Genomic DNA, 14,587 nt, shown 5'->3' with positions numbered 1-14,587 from the left:
CGTGGATGGACGTGTCGGCGCATTGGCGTGTTATTTATTTGATGCGACAAAAAGTTCGTAAATAAAAACCAAATTGTGATTGCATTTGAAATTCTCTGTTATTTTTTTTATATTACTGCTAGTGCGTATAAATTTCAAAACAATTCAGTTAAGGCAGCGGTCCAGTTAGATATGTTTTTATTAGTTAATTGAATCAAAAATAAAACGAAAAACGGTTTTTGTTTATTGAAGTAAATTGAGTGCCCGCTGTTTGTGTGTGTACAAAAAAAGAGCTCTTCGTTGGCGGCCTAATTGCGAATTGCACGTGCATTACCTAGTTATTTATAACATATTTCAAATTCAAGCAATTCAGCAAGTAAAAGTGAAATTTCTTCGAATGACAGCAACAAAACAATGCAAAGTGAAAGAGAAAATGAAATGCCAATAAGCAGCGTAAAAAAGGGGAAAGGGATATACAAGCAATAACTGTAAATGTTCAAATATTTGGGCACATTGCAAGCCCAAAATGAGCGCCCCCACAACAACACTGGCACTGAGCACCGACTACAGCAGCAGCAGCAGCAGCAACAACAACAACAACAACAACAACATTAACTGTACAAAAAATAACACATTCAGATATGCAAACAACATTAACATGCACATGCACAAATACAAAAAAATCATTATGGATGATTCCATGGTACACATCGGCTCAGCCTCTAGCTCCTGCTCATCCCTGGCCTCGCCACAGCTGATCAAGAGCAACAGCTATAGCGGCACAAGCACGCGTTACCCCCTCGATGCCAACGGTAGCTGTTGTGACATGGACGCCAGCGAGTGCAACCAAGCATCAGCTGCCGACGGCAACAGCTGTGCAGAGATTGCGAATGAGGAGAGCGGCGAATTGGATGCGTTTCTTATAAATCCCGCCAGCAGCGCTAGCAATCGACGCTATCAGAATCGCTCCTCCTGCACCAACTGCTTGCGTCGCAACTCCTGCTGGCTGCGCGCGCACGCCTTTATCATGCGCAACTGGTATCTCAGCTATTTGGTGCCCATTGGGCTGCTGGGCATTATTGTCATTGCCGGCTATCTAACGCGCAACTATGCCAAGGAGCTGCTCTTCTGGATCGAGACACAGAATCGCTGGCTAATCTTCGTCATCTTTATGGCGCTCTTTACACTCGTCAGCTTTCCCATTGTCGTCGGCTACCTTGTGCTGCTAATAACTGCTGGTTACCTGTTCGGCTGCTGGAGAGGCTGGCTAACGGTATTGCTCGGCGCCAACGTGGGCATAGCCATCGCCCATGCGACCATACGCAGCTGCCGGCATCGCATAGCCGTGCACAAGTAAGTAACAAAAAATGGCCAGATCCGAAAACGGGCAAGCCAGCTATTTCTTTTAATTTCGAGTTAACGATATTAATCTATGTTGAAAGGAAACTTGATCTCTTAGAGTTATGTCCTTCGGTTGAATATGCTATCAGATTAATTAATAAATTACTAAATCAACAAGATTACGTATTCCCAATTTGACAAACAAACTATATCTACTCGCTTTGCAAATTTGCCAACTTTCTTCCAAGTTCTCGCGACACTGTCATAAATGTTAACAAATTTCCGCTGGAACACTTTTATTGAAAATTCATATTTGTTTATTCGACAATTTGAAACAAAGTGTTTTTTTTTTCATACTATGACTGAATTCTACCCTCTTGCTCAATCCAGTCCAAGAAGGATGCAACTCGTGTATATACTGCTGGTTCGCCTTTTTCACACGCATAGATGCTATGCGAGGTGATGCCAATCAGCAGAGGCTTGTTAAAGGAGTCCTTCACTACAAGCGGCCCACCAGAATCTCCATTGCATGGACTTGTGCCCTTCGGCGGCATTAAGCATATGAATGAGCTTGTAAAGAATTTGCCCGGAGCTCGCTTAAGTATTTCAGCGCTGCACTCAATGTTCGACATAACTATGACATCGAGTTTTTGCAGTATGTCCGTACGTCGTCGATGAACAACTAGCAAAAAAAAAAAGAAGCTTGTTTCTTAATCCGTCTAAAATGTGGCAATTTTAAATGATTAACTCACAATCGACCAAGCCCCAGCCGCTGGCAATTGCCGCTCGATGTGAGTAGCTAGTTAGATCATCTTCGGGCAGAGCAACTGCTTGTATATAGTCATCGAATTGTAGATCGGCTGGCAGTTTGATTAGCGCAATATCGTTTATAAACGTGTTGGGATTGTACGCCTCGTGGAGCACCACATGGGAGATGTCTAGCAGCAAACGTTGTTGACCTTTTTCCTCAATATTTGTAACATTATTCGCGCCCAGATAAATATCAATGTGAGTGCTTTTAGAGGCGATTACGTAAACTGATTTAACCATTTGATATAAGAGTCTATTAGCTACTTACATATCGCCTTTTAGGCAATGGGCAGCTGTGAGAATAAGGCGCGGAGAAATTATGCTACCACCACAGGTTCTTGCCCAGCCTACAGGCACAATGAAGGCATAGAAATACACTTGATACGGCAGCTCCTTTGGCCTTGCCGCAGACCCATTGATAATTCGTTGCAGGCTCGCAGAACCCGTAGAGCTGGCAATAAATGCTACTGCGACAATTGTCAATTGCAGAACCTTTAAATGCATTGCGGAAAGTGTCTTTTCTCAGGCCAAACTCGATGGGTTTTTATAACCGACTGCAGTTATTTGCAGGTTAACTAAAATAGTGGACTTTAGGAGCCTGTCAACTAATTATCGTCTACAGTACGTTTAGAGCTCAAAAATAATAGCGTATGTGACAGATCTATTAAGATTATAGTTGACTCGCTTGCCACTTTCGCATGTGCCTGTCAAAGTAGCTGTTTGTTGACAATAACTTTAATTGCGTTCTCAATGAGTTGAGTTGAGAATAATTAGTCATATTATGGCTCAATTAACTTTCGAACTGAATCTAAGCCTGGTCGTGTCCGTCACGCTGTTAGTCATGGCTGCACTCAATTTGACGTAAATGATCCGGAAATCGATAAATATCGATCAACAGATCTGGTTTTGTGAGCATAAACCGGGGATTGGCAGAGCCAGAGGTAGGGAATTATATGTGTGGTTCTCAAATTGCCTTTGCAAGTCAACTCAACGGGGTATCTGCAAGTCGAGCACACTTGTACATGCTTATGCTTAACTCTCACAAACATATATATTTTTATATTTACGTTTGATTTTAAGCAGTTGACATTTAGTTTTTGATTCCGCACCTGTATTATTTTAATGTTGTCAGTTATGTTGCGTGTAATACCAAAATTCAAAGGTTTTCGAGCATGGGCCAGCATGCTGTTGCCTCAAAGTCAAATCTGCAACGACAATGTCTCTGGAATACTGCAGCCAGCGCCGCCCACCATCGATGCATCAGATTTTGTTAGGGAAATGCAGGCGTTGCCGTTGCCCGTGCTGCGGCAACAACAGGTGGCAACAAAGTGGACAACCGGTGACTATCTCATGGGTGATCCGCAGCGCGTTGAGGTGATGGTGCCGAAGGAGATCAATTTGCATCGTTGGCGAGTCATGGATCGACTGGATCATAACAAGGACCGAAGGCGTGGCAATACGCATGCTGTGATCGTGGCCGGTGCCCAGGCCATTCCGGGCTATCCCTTTCGCCAGAGCGCCGAGTTCCTATACGTATGCGATTGCCTGTTGCCGGGCGTGGTGCTGCTGTTGATGCGCAATCGGCAATTGGAACTGCGCACCATACTCTTTCAGCCGCTGGAGAAGGAGGAGATGGATCCCGCCCTGGCCAAGCTGGCCTGCCAGCGCTTCAATGTGGACGAGGTTTTGTCAATGCTATCCCTACGAAAGACGCTTTACCAGAGGCTGCAGCATGTCACCGCCAAACTATGGTACACCCCTGACAACAGTCCCGTGAGTCAGGCCATAAAGGACGTGGCCGATGAGCTCAAGCTGCCCATCGATTGTCCGCGTCATTTGATGCAGCATGTGCGCAGCTTCAAGACCAAGCGGGAACTGGTCGCCATAAGGCGCGCCAACTCAATAGCCGCTCAGTCGCTGCAGGAGCTGATGGCCGAGCACGACGCTCAGCATGATGACCGCCAGCTGGGTCTGATGTTCGCCCACAAGTGCCGCGAGCGACACGCCCATCTGCCGCTGCCATATGAGCCCAGGCTGGCGCCGGGCATCGGCAATGTTTGGCTAATGGATGCGTCCTGCCAGTACGCCGGCTACTATGGCGGGCTGGCCAGATATTGGTCCGTTTGTGGACGCTTTAAGCCGCCCCAGAAGATGCTCTATAACATGCTGGTCGAGATGCGCTCCAAGCTGTGCTTTCTCATTCGCACCTCCAACTCGGTTGTGCGCACGCCCCGCGAACTGCACGCAGCCTATCTTATACTGTTGGCGGAGCAGCTGCAGGAGTTGCGTGTTCTGCCCACCAATTTGATACGACAATCGGACATGTTGAAGGCAGTTGCTAGATTCAACTGTTTTTCAACTCTGGTCCGGCACGTGGGCCTGGACTATGGGGAAAGCAGCGATCAGCTGCTCAACTATCATCTGATGCCCGGCAACGTGATCTCCATGCAGCTATCCATATATATACCAAACGATTGCCTCCAGGCCTATCCGGAATTCCGTGGCGTCCTCTCCATTCTGAACGATTGCATTCATATCACCGACAGTCGCGAACTGGAGCTACTCACGGGCGATTGCGTGTCCAAGAGTCGCGATGTTGAGGAATTGCGCTGCTCCAGAAAACGCCCATTCCCAAAAAGTATGGTCAACTAAATGTGTCAACCCAGCCCAGTTACCAGTATCAATCAAAATAGAAGAGAAAGTCATTTAGATATCAAGGTGTCCAGCGGCTCTAGAGAGTGAGCTCGTGTTGCATGTGATAAGAGGATTTGTGATAAGAGAACAATAGAACAAAGACAGTAAATGCTACCAAATTTTTTGTTTGCCTGATGTTAGTTGGTATTAAAAATCGATGTATTATAAGTGTGTGTGTGTGTGTTTATATTTTTTTATAAGCGAAGGGATATATTAATAAAAAAGTTAAGAGAATGCGATAGCATATATGAATCATTGCAGTTGGGATCTCTGGCTTAAAAGTGTAAGAAATTGAAAATGTGAATATAAATCAATATACTCTCTTTGCCTTCGCGTGCAGAGTATATTGCATAACTAACTAACTTGACCTGCTAGTCCAGAAAAATACGTTAAATAATTTAATAAATATTTAAGTTCAGTTTTCGTGTAGCTACAAGCAAACCCAAATAATTCATTGCTTGGCGCTTTCCTATATATATTTATATAGATATATATATATATAAAAATGTGCCTTATCAAATTGGCTCCCGCACCCAACTCAATTGCTCTATGGTTCAATTGCTTTATCAGTCAATAAAAAAACACTTTATGGACTGTTATAAAAAGCCATTTGAGTAGAAATTACGTCGATTTCTTTGGCTGCATTGCAAAGTTTGTTGAAATAATTGCAATATGTCAATCAAATAACTATTTAGCTACATTAGAATACCCTGTTAAGGTAAATGTTGTATACAAAAATTGGTTATGTCAAATTTGTATACCCTAACGTTGTTAGCAATGGGTATATGCGAAGTTGAGCAAGCTTAAGAGATTTATACCTGCGCACTTTATTAAAAGAAATACCTATTTGAATATATTCACTGCGATCCGAAATCAGAATCTAAAGGACTTCTGGATATGTATATAAAACTGTTTGTCCTGAATGACTGACTTATTTATTGGTTTCTGCCAATTCCACCCGCATTTGTGGAAAAATGGCGAAAAACTTTTGTATGAAACTTTTTTACTTACTTTTTAACGATCGTCCTTAAAAGCTAATATCTGAAATGTTTAGCACCTAAATGTTTCACGGGCAAGGTCGGGTAATATCCGCTAGTTTGTCATAGACATGCGAAATCTCAAATACAGGGTATTTTCGACTACAGCACTCGCAACATTTGCCCATGTTGTTAACTGCCACGGAATACACCAAATAGAGAGGAAATGAGATATGGGCGTACACAAGAGTCGCATATTATTTTGTTCATAGTTCTACACAGTTTCTACATTGCAATTATAACTAATTATGATAATTATGAGCAGAAAGTATCTGCACATCGAATCGGACAAATGGTTAACAAATGAGTTAACCATAAATTAAGGCCTTGCCACTAAATGACGAAAATGTTGCCCATTAATTTGGGTATTTGGTGCTAAACTGGTTTATTGACTCGAATTGAACTCTGATTATCTGCATAAACACACACAACTCGATAATTGACAGGTGGTCAAGCAAAGTTGGGTAACGCACATCATAAAGGTGAATACTAATTAGTTAAGTGTCGTTTAGATGGGCGTATTTACTGTACCAGAGGCCCGAAAGTGGCTTGCTAGGCTAATCTAGTTTGTAGACAGTTAACGTGAAATGCAATTGAAACTGGTTTCAGTTGAGTTAAGTTTTGATTTATAGCATAACCAGCCCAAGAGTTGTTAGGGTTGTATTAAAAAATGATACTTGGTTAGATGAATTCCCATAATACAAATATGATTATAGTTGATAGAGGACTGTGCTTCTCTTGTTTCTAGTATTCTTTGTGACTAGCAGATAATTGCCTTGTTCGGGCAGCTTCTTGGAATGTTAGGGTATATTCGTTTCGGCCTGCCGATTATAGCTGTTTTCTTATTTCTTTAATTGCTTCATTTCTGCTTGTTGCTATTTTCAGACTGATCAAAAACGAGACTGGACGAGCTATACTGCGCGTTATATCTGGACCCAAGGCGTTTCGGGTGGTGCTCTTCACGCGTCTAACGCCCATACCATTCGGATTGCAGAATGTCATCTTTGGTGTAAGTCCACAATCTGCTTTTTAACTAAATATATATCTAATCGGATACAATCCCTAAGTGCACAGATATATTTAACTGCTAAAACTCTGGCGAGTATCGAATGCTTGAACTTGCGCATTGTTTCGCCTTTGACCTGGGCCGCCTTCCAGCTCGCGATTATCTTTACAACTTTCAGTTTAATTTTTACTGGCGACTATCAGTCAGGGCCGCACATATGTCTATACTTAATGCGTATACTTTATGTACTCGCATATATACCAAGTATATATAGGCACAATCGGCACAGTCAAGCGTCTGTTTGCATCTGTGTGGCGCTTATTTTCGTGTGTATATAAGTATTTATTCAGTTATTCTGATGTTTACGTATTGGGAATGCGTCCAACAGAGAAGTTTCTCACATGTCTCACATATAGAGAGTAGGGCGTTCGAATTACGTAAAGCTCCAAGTTTATTTAAGTTTCAAAGTGCTTCGCTCGTCACAAAGTGAAATAGTCACACTTTATAATGAGGCATTAGTCACATTCACGCTGATTTCTCACAAGAACAACAACTGCTGTTGCCAAGCATAATAAATAATAATAATTAAAGTCCAGCTGAAAGGTAGCTGAAAACATTGAACCTGAAATTGTACAAAACTGGTTTTGCTAAATCTTCAAATGCAGCACAATTTCTAAAGTAAATAAAAACAAAACAAACTCAATAACTGTAAAGCGTTAACTCGCTTTAAATTGAATAATATTTTTTTGAGTGAAATGCGACAATAATTTCTTCATAAATTTCAATTTGGTTAAAGCATTGTTGTTTTCTCGCAAAGTAAATTGCACAAAACCGCCAATTATCCACAGCTGCGAGTGGAATCTCAAAAATTGCTGAAATCACTTTAATTTAAAGCTTTCAAAGTTAGTTTGGAGTCGACTTAGAATACCTTTGGACTTCAGCAAAAATGTTGAAGAGATTCAATGGCTAGAAACTAGATATGTAAGCCTTCAGGCTGAGGGCCAATATCTGATTAGATTAGGGTTCGGTCAGATTGGAAACCCGGGCGCGATTCGATTTGTTCCTAGCCTATTAACACACTCTGAATGCTTTTTTCTTTACAGATCAGTTCGATTAAGGCGCGGGACTATCATCTGGCCACATTTCTGGGCCTGTTGCCTGCCCAAACCATAAATGTTTACCTCGGCTCCACGCTGCGCTCCATGCACGAGGTGCTCAATGATCACAATACCAAATTGACGGGCTACATTAGCTTCGTGATCGAGGTGAGCTGCTCTCTAGTACATATGTATATATATATATATATATATTGGTTAAACTTGTGTAACACGCTTTGCAACCATTTTGTTTGGCTTGCTAAGACTTATTGATTTTTGTTTGCCTTGCACCTGCCGCTAACAAGCCAAATTAAGTTTACAATTTGCCAGGGCTTGTTTTGATGGTTGATTGCGCAAAGTGCATTAGTTCGCCTCTTGCCCTTTTATTGTGCTTTAATTTCAGTCTTAAGGATGAGGAAATGCTTTTTGCTTTGTTTACTATTTCTCTGTTTCACAATGGGATTGACATTTTCAGACATTTTCCATAAGAATTCGATAAGAATTTTCTAATATTCGCACAGCGCCTAAAAGTATGCAATGCTTTCCTATTTTACCTTAATCTACTCTTACTAAATACTTTAATTTATAAGCAAATTATGTAATGTGAAGAAAACAAGCTTATAGTTTTAGTTTGTATTATAAACATAAGTTCTAGTTAATTTAATTTTCTTTTTATAAACCTAAGGTAATTTGTGGTCTCGCGCTGATGTTTTGGGTGGTGCACAAGGCGCGCAAGGAGCTGTCCGAAACGTTGCTCTCGTCGGACTACATCAATGATGGCAAACCCATTGATATACAGGTCTAGCCAACGGAGATCGGGCTCCTGCCTCAGCCGGAAGTGACAACGCCCGCTGACGATGGCGTCTTCTGATTCGAATAGGAATTGTGTTAAATAGTGCTAAGATATAGTTTGCATATGCAAAGTGAATTAAATTATTGTTAACTAATTAAATTAGAAATTTAGAATCAAACAAAAGAAACATACCAAATTCTAAATGCATTGTCGCAAATACTTGCGAGAGTTTAACTAGTGTACAGTCTTTGCCAAAACAGAATCGAACTCTCTTAAATGAAAATGCTGTGCCTAAAATATCTATATACAACATATATATATATATATATATACAATTTTAAAATTGATTATATTTAAGTCGAAGCCTCGCTCAGTGTCATTGGAATGTAAAATGCTCACAGTCTGCTTTTCAATTCGATGTGCGCTCTCTAAGCTCTCAAATTCTGCTCAATTATATTGATCTTATGTTAGGTAATAAATAATATATAAAATATTGTAAATTTTCACGTTTTGGAATGTCAGTGAGTGCCACGATTTCTGGTTGTTATTGTTCTCCAGCTGCGTGGCCTTTTGTTCATGTGCTCCACGAAAACTGTTTCTAAAATATGCAAAGCGAATTCCACATCCTCGTAACTGAGGCACAGGGGCGGCCTAAAGCTGAGCACCTATATAAATAAAGTAAAGTCAATTGTTAGAGAATTAATTAAACAACGTTTGGAATATAATTATAGGATTATACATACTTGAAGTTAGGAAACTTGCGTATGAGCATGAGTTAGGAAAATATACCCAAAGTGCTTACGAATTAGATCATGGTGTTTGAAAATGCTGTGCATATTTTACTTATATGATATGTTAACGATATTCTAACACGCATTCTAAATAGACGAAGTCGAGGTATATATATTGGAAAATCGAACCAGTTTTAAGATATTTACGGTACAAGTCTTCAATTTGTTCTTTATTACGTATATGTATTTGAACGTTAAGCTATTCTATAAATGCATTCTCAAATGGCAACGTCTCTTCCTCTAGTTAATTGCCGATTTCAATCTGAATTTCGATATCTATTTCTGCTTGGCCAATGTGTCCGCTATGGCTCGGCCGAGAACATCCACGGCGAACCTGACATCGGTGCGGTTAATGCACATGGGCGGCTTTATGCGCAGCACCTGCAAAGAATTGTGGGTACAACATTCGATACAGAGATGCATGGAGATAGGGATAGGAACAGAGAAGGGAACATAAACATAATACTGATTAGTTTGTGTAGGTTCTTATGAAAGAGTTACAACAGACAAAACAATGGGCAGCCCGAAAGATGATTTTATATACAGTCGAAACATTTCGTTAAATGTTCAGGCGCAACCAACTTAATATGGACACACAATATTCAGGCGCAGCCAACTTAATATGGACACACAAATATTTTGGCGTTGCCAGACAGCCACAACTTACATTGCCATTGAGACCACCGCGACCAAAAAGCACACCCATATCCTTGCACGTCTCCCAGATGTCCAGCACATGAGGCGCAGCCAGAGGCGCACGTGTCTCCCGATCGTTGACCAGCTCGACGCCAATCATCAGTCCCTTGCCGCGCACATCGCCGATCAGCTCGAAGCGCTGTTGGAGTTCCTCCAAGCACTTGAGGAAATAGTTGCCCACCTCCAGGGAGTTGAGCTGCAGCTGCTCCTCCTCGATGACGTCCAACACGGCCATGCCCACGGCGCTGGCCATGGGATTACCGCCATAGGTATTGAAGTGCAATGCCATGCCCAGCGAGGCGGCGATCTCGGGCGTGGTGACGACTGCAGCCAGCGGGAAGCCGTTGCCAATGCCCTTGGCCATGGTAACAATGTCCGGTGTGTAGTCGTGCGCCTCGAAGCCCCAGAAATGGTCACCCGTGCGGCCAAAGCCTGTTTGCACCTCGTCCGCCACAAAGAGTCCGCCATTGGCACGAACCAGCGCTGCCGCTCGCTTCAGGTAACCCTTGGGGAACTGCACTGTGCCGCCGACGCCCTGAATGGACTCGGCGAACATGGCGGCCACCTTGCCGCGGGGCAGCGAGTACTTGAACGTCTGCTCCAGCTCATTGTAGTAATTCGTGCCCGCCTGGCAATTGTCTGGCGCGCAACTGCAGCTGCGCGTTGTCTGCACGGGCGAATCCCGACAAGCCGAGCCGCCCCAGATGCCCTGATACGGATCCGGATTCATGACATGCAGGATGCCATTGTTCACACCCGGCAGCGGATATCGCCACGTGGAGTGTGCCGTCAGACCCATTGTGTAGGGCGACATGCCATGGTAGGCATTGCGGAAGGTTAATATATCCTGGTTGCCGGTATGAAGACGTGCCATTAGCATGGCCAGATCATTGGCCTCCGAGCCGGAATTGACAAAGCACACGGCCTTCAGATTGCCCGGAAACTTGGCTGCCAAACGCTCGGCATACTCGTGAATCTTGGGATGCATATAAATGTTGGTCGTGTGCCACAGCTTGGAGATTTGCTCACTCAGCGCCTGGTTTACTTTGCTGGCGGATATATAGAGCTCTTATAATGGATCAAATGACGCGTGCAGCGCACACTTACGGATGACAGTGGCCCACGGAGACGGTAACAATGCCGCCGAACATGTCCAGATAGCGACGACCCTCGTGATCGTACAGCCACTGCATGTGGCCCGCGTGAATGACCAGCGGCTTCTTGAAGTGTGCCACCAAATTGGGCGTCAGATGGTTCTTGCGCGTTTCCAGAATTTGCTCGTAGCTGGGCCCATTGTACGCCGCCGGACGATGCTCACATTCGGGCATCTCGATCTGTGGCTGCGACATGACCGCCGGCGCCGCCTTCGAGTGCAATGTGGAGCTGGTGCGGATCAGCTTGCGTGTTGTCTGAGCTGCTGGGCAGAGAGAAGCAGCAAGATAAGTTTCAAGTGCAGAAGATGAAATCTCAATTAGCAGGAAATCATTAGCTATTTCAATCTCTTAAGCAATGTTGATTTGAATATTGTTTTATTTTATGAGAACTTGGGGACTTTTTCATTAATATTTATATAATTTCAGGGCATTAATAATACATTTTTGATTAATAGATATGATCCAATTATAAATAGGCAATATCTTATCTACATCGGAACATTATATCCTAAAGCTGTCAAAGGAACTATCAATGATCTATAATTTAGTTCTGATATGGAAAAACTTCTCATTTATTAAGAGAAGACATTAACTATCCAAATATGTTTTTAAAGATATTCCTCATAAATCTACAAAATGGTTAGGAACATTTTTATAAGGGCGTTCCGAAGATATCCTTGTTTTCTTTTTTTATTATGTAAAAGATTATTAAGTTAATGAACTATTTCAGCAAAAACTTGCCCTCAAAACTTTGTCAGCTATTAAAAAAACAAACATCTTTCAAGAAATCTCCATTAGAAAAATGTAATTATTTCAGGTAGGTCAAGCGTGAGAGCCGTTAGAAATAACGACAAAGAAACTCAGAACACGTGACATTCAGTTAATATATTTAAATGAACTCAAGCAAAGAGTACAGCTCGGTGTCTGAATGGTTCATAAGTAAATAAATAAATAAATGGAACGTTTGAGAATGCAAATTGACAATGTTCAAGCGCCAGGCGAATTGTGGACGAGGGGCAAACCGAGAGAGGCGCTAAATAAATTGAAATCGAGACAGTGCAACCAAACCCATTTGTCTGGTTTGAACCCGCTTGAGACGCAGTTTCCGATCCGGCTATACCATATAAGGTCTGTGCCGATATCTTGGTAATGGGATCGCCAATGTGCATACTCAATGAGTTGTGCACAACAAAACTGGGAAATTGCATTTTCCATTGTTATTGTTGCGTAATTTGAGTGAATTGTCGATTAATGCGCACATATTTCTAGGGTCTTGGGTTCCTTAAACAATTGCATTTAATTAAATCTTTAACCTTAAATTCATTTAAACACTTCGATAGAGTTTAATGTAATGAAAATACGAATTGGCCAACTATCGAATACCCTTTGATAAAATGTTTATAAAATAACATAAATTTGCAAGTTTCTCAATGTGAGTTTTACATTAAAGAACGTTGGATAGAATTCCATTAAATTCAGTTCCTGGATATGTTATATATATCAAATTTCATGAATACAACTTTCAAACTTAAACAGTTCATATAGATAACTAAACCCTTAGTTGGTCAGGCTATTCGAATTTTTAATACATTTAATAATATTTTGCTCAAATTAAGTGAGTAGCTGATAATAGCCTCGACAAGGGTATAATAAAAGAACATTCGATGCTCGGCAACCTGTCCTAAGGTAACAATTTATTAAAGTAATTAGACGCAATGGCCCCCCCCGGACAAGTGCAAGCTTATCTCTCGCTCGCTTATCAATGGAAAACAACAACAACAAGAGCACCTGCCCAATTATCAGCCGCGGCGGCTTATCACACGCTGTCCACGCAAGCCGGCGTGATTAGTTGTTGGTGCTGCGAGAGATTGCAGGGTATTTGTTTAGTCTCATATCACGTTTCGTTACGTTTATGTGCGCAGTTTGCAATCGGTCGAAAAGGTCAACAAACATTTCTATTAATGTTGAATTTGAATGAATATTAGAATGAAAAGCTGACAAAGTGATAGCAGGAATACCTGCGCAGGTGTTTCGTTGAGTTGATTAAACTTATACCCTACAAACTAGGCATTAGGCATTAGTTAGACATTGGGAAGAAAAGAAGAAAAATCTGCTAGAAATTTTGCACAATTTTTGCACAAATTTCAAGTGCAGCTAAAACTGTTTGTAAAATGTTTATTTAACAATATCAACAGAATATTGAAAATGGGATGAAATTTGTTCATAACCAAAAATATATTTATTGATAAGCTTGCTTTAAATTTATGAGCATGCAGTGGAGGTCACAGAGTAGTCCAATTAAATGATTATACGAATAATAATTTGCCCCACATAAACATGTGCTAAAAATACAAATTCAAATTTAAGATAATCAAAATTTATTCGTCGCAAACATTGTTGTTTTCCTCTTGCGGGTGGTAAAGCAATTAAGAGTCCACACTTTGCGTTTTTCTTTTTTTAATTACAAATTCTTTAAACGTAAACTGTGATAAACACAATCATGCTTGTATCTACACAATGTTATTATTTATATATATTATAAGGCAACATTTGCACTCACCCAATAATCTCTTTGACATCATGTTGTCTGTTCTGTAATAATTTACAGCTGTTAATTTCCTGATGTTAATGCAAATGCTGCAAGTTAATGCGCTCCACTTCCTGATTATTGTGTCGACTTGTTTAGACTTTTACAAATTTGTTTTTGCACTGGAAACTGTAAAACATAAAACTGTTATTGGCCGCCGATCTCGCACGAATCAAATGGAATCGGTCCGCGCGTAACGACGTCAAAACCCCAACTGAACAAAATGTAATGCAAATCCAGTGCACGGCTGTCGCTGGAATAGTAAACAATGCCCAATCGGCTGGAAAATGGAAGAGCGCGAGAGAGACTGTGAGAGAGTATGCGAGTACGTCTGTGTGTGTGTGTTATACAGAGATGTCTTATCTATTGGACGCGCTACAATGTCAAGGCTGGGCTCTCGGCGGGTTATCAATCAATGTCTTTTACAGGTAAGTGAGCAAAATATGATCTACTCTCACTTTTGATTCGTAGCAATTACTTCTTCTCACACATAAAGTTTTACAAAACATAATGATCTGTTTCGATTTAACAGAATATTTTGTTCTAATCCCAATTAAATTTAAAAGAAAAGTAATAATTTTTTGCTCAGAAATTTATTTCAT

At 41.4% G+C, this 14,587-nt stretch overlaps 4 protein-coding genes across 6 annotated transcripts; 2 read left to right on the top strand and 2 right to left on the bottom strand.

The window, feature by feature from the left end:
- Positions 1–13: 13 nt before the first annotated feature.
- On the top strand, positions 14–9,258 carry LOC6622866 (transmembrane protein 64). The gene is made up of 4 exons (XM_002047648.4): positions 14–1,332; positions 6,747–6,870; positions 7,971–8,132; positions 8,650–9,258. The coding sequence occupies exons 1-4, from the start codon at positions 506–508 to the stop codon at positions 8,767–8,769; spliced, it is 1,233 nt and encodes a 410-aa protein (XP_002047684.2). The 5' UTR covers positions 14–505; the 3' UTR covers positions 8,770–9,258.
- On the bottom strand, positions 1,600–2,659 carry LOC116650658 (brachyurin-like). Its single transcript, XM_032434958.2, has 3 exons — positions 2,399–2,659; positions 2,073–2,335; positions 1,600–2,002 (listed from the first exon to the last, which is right to left on the bottom strand). Exons 1-3 carry the CDS (start codon positions 2,632–2,634, stop codon positions 1,677–1,679), a joined length of 825 nt encoding a protein of 274 aa, XP_032290849.1. The 5' UTR covers positions 2,635–2,659; the 3' UTR covers positions 1,600–1,676.
- Positions 3,201–4,992, top strand: LOC26531587 (xaa-Pro aminopeptidase 3). The gene has a single exon (XM_032434955.2). The coding sequence runs from the start codon at positions 3,253–3,255 to the stop codon at positions 4,780–4,782; it is 1,530 nt and encodes a 509-aa protein (XP_032290846.1). The 5' UTR covers positions 3,201–3,252; the 3' UTR covers positions 4,783–4,992.
- Positions 8,589–14,207, bottom strand: LOC6622852 (alanine--glyoxylate aminotransferase 2, mitochondrial). Of its 3 annotated transcripts, none has more exons than XM_015175870.3 (4): positions 13,959–14,207; positions 11,352–11,661; positions 10,216–11,293; positions 8,589–9,422 (listed from the first exon to the last, which is right to left on the bottom strand). In XM_015175870.3, the coding sequence occupies exons 1-4, from the start codon at positions 13,978–13,980 to the stop codon at positions 9,276–9,278; spliced, it is 1,557 nt and encodes a 518-aa protein (XP_015031356.1). In that variant the 5' UTR covers positions 13,981–14,207; the 3' UTR covers positions 8,589–9,275. The 3 variants fall into 3 exon arrangements, with proteins under 3 accessions (XP_015031356.1, XP_032290845.1, XP_002047683.2); XM_032434954.2 differs by having other exon boundaries at positions 11,352–11,658; positions 13,959–14,206; XM_002047647.4 differs by lacking the exon at positions 8,589–9,422 and adding an exon at positions 9,691–9,929 and having other exon boundaries at positions 13,959–14,206.
- Positions 14,208–14,587: the final 380 nt, after the last annotated feature.

This window comes from Drosophila virilis, chromosome 3, assembly GCF_030788295.1.
Source record: "Drosophila virilis strain 15010-1051.87 chromosome 3, Dvir_AGI_RSII-ME, whole genome shotgun sequence".
Lineage (NCBI taxonomy): Eukaryota > Metazoa > Arthropoda > Insecta > Diptera > Drosophilidae > Drosophila > Drosophila virilis.
The sequence above is the reverse complement of the archived record's forward strand: the minus strand, read 5'-3'. Positions and strand labels throughout refer to the sequence as shown.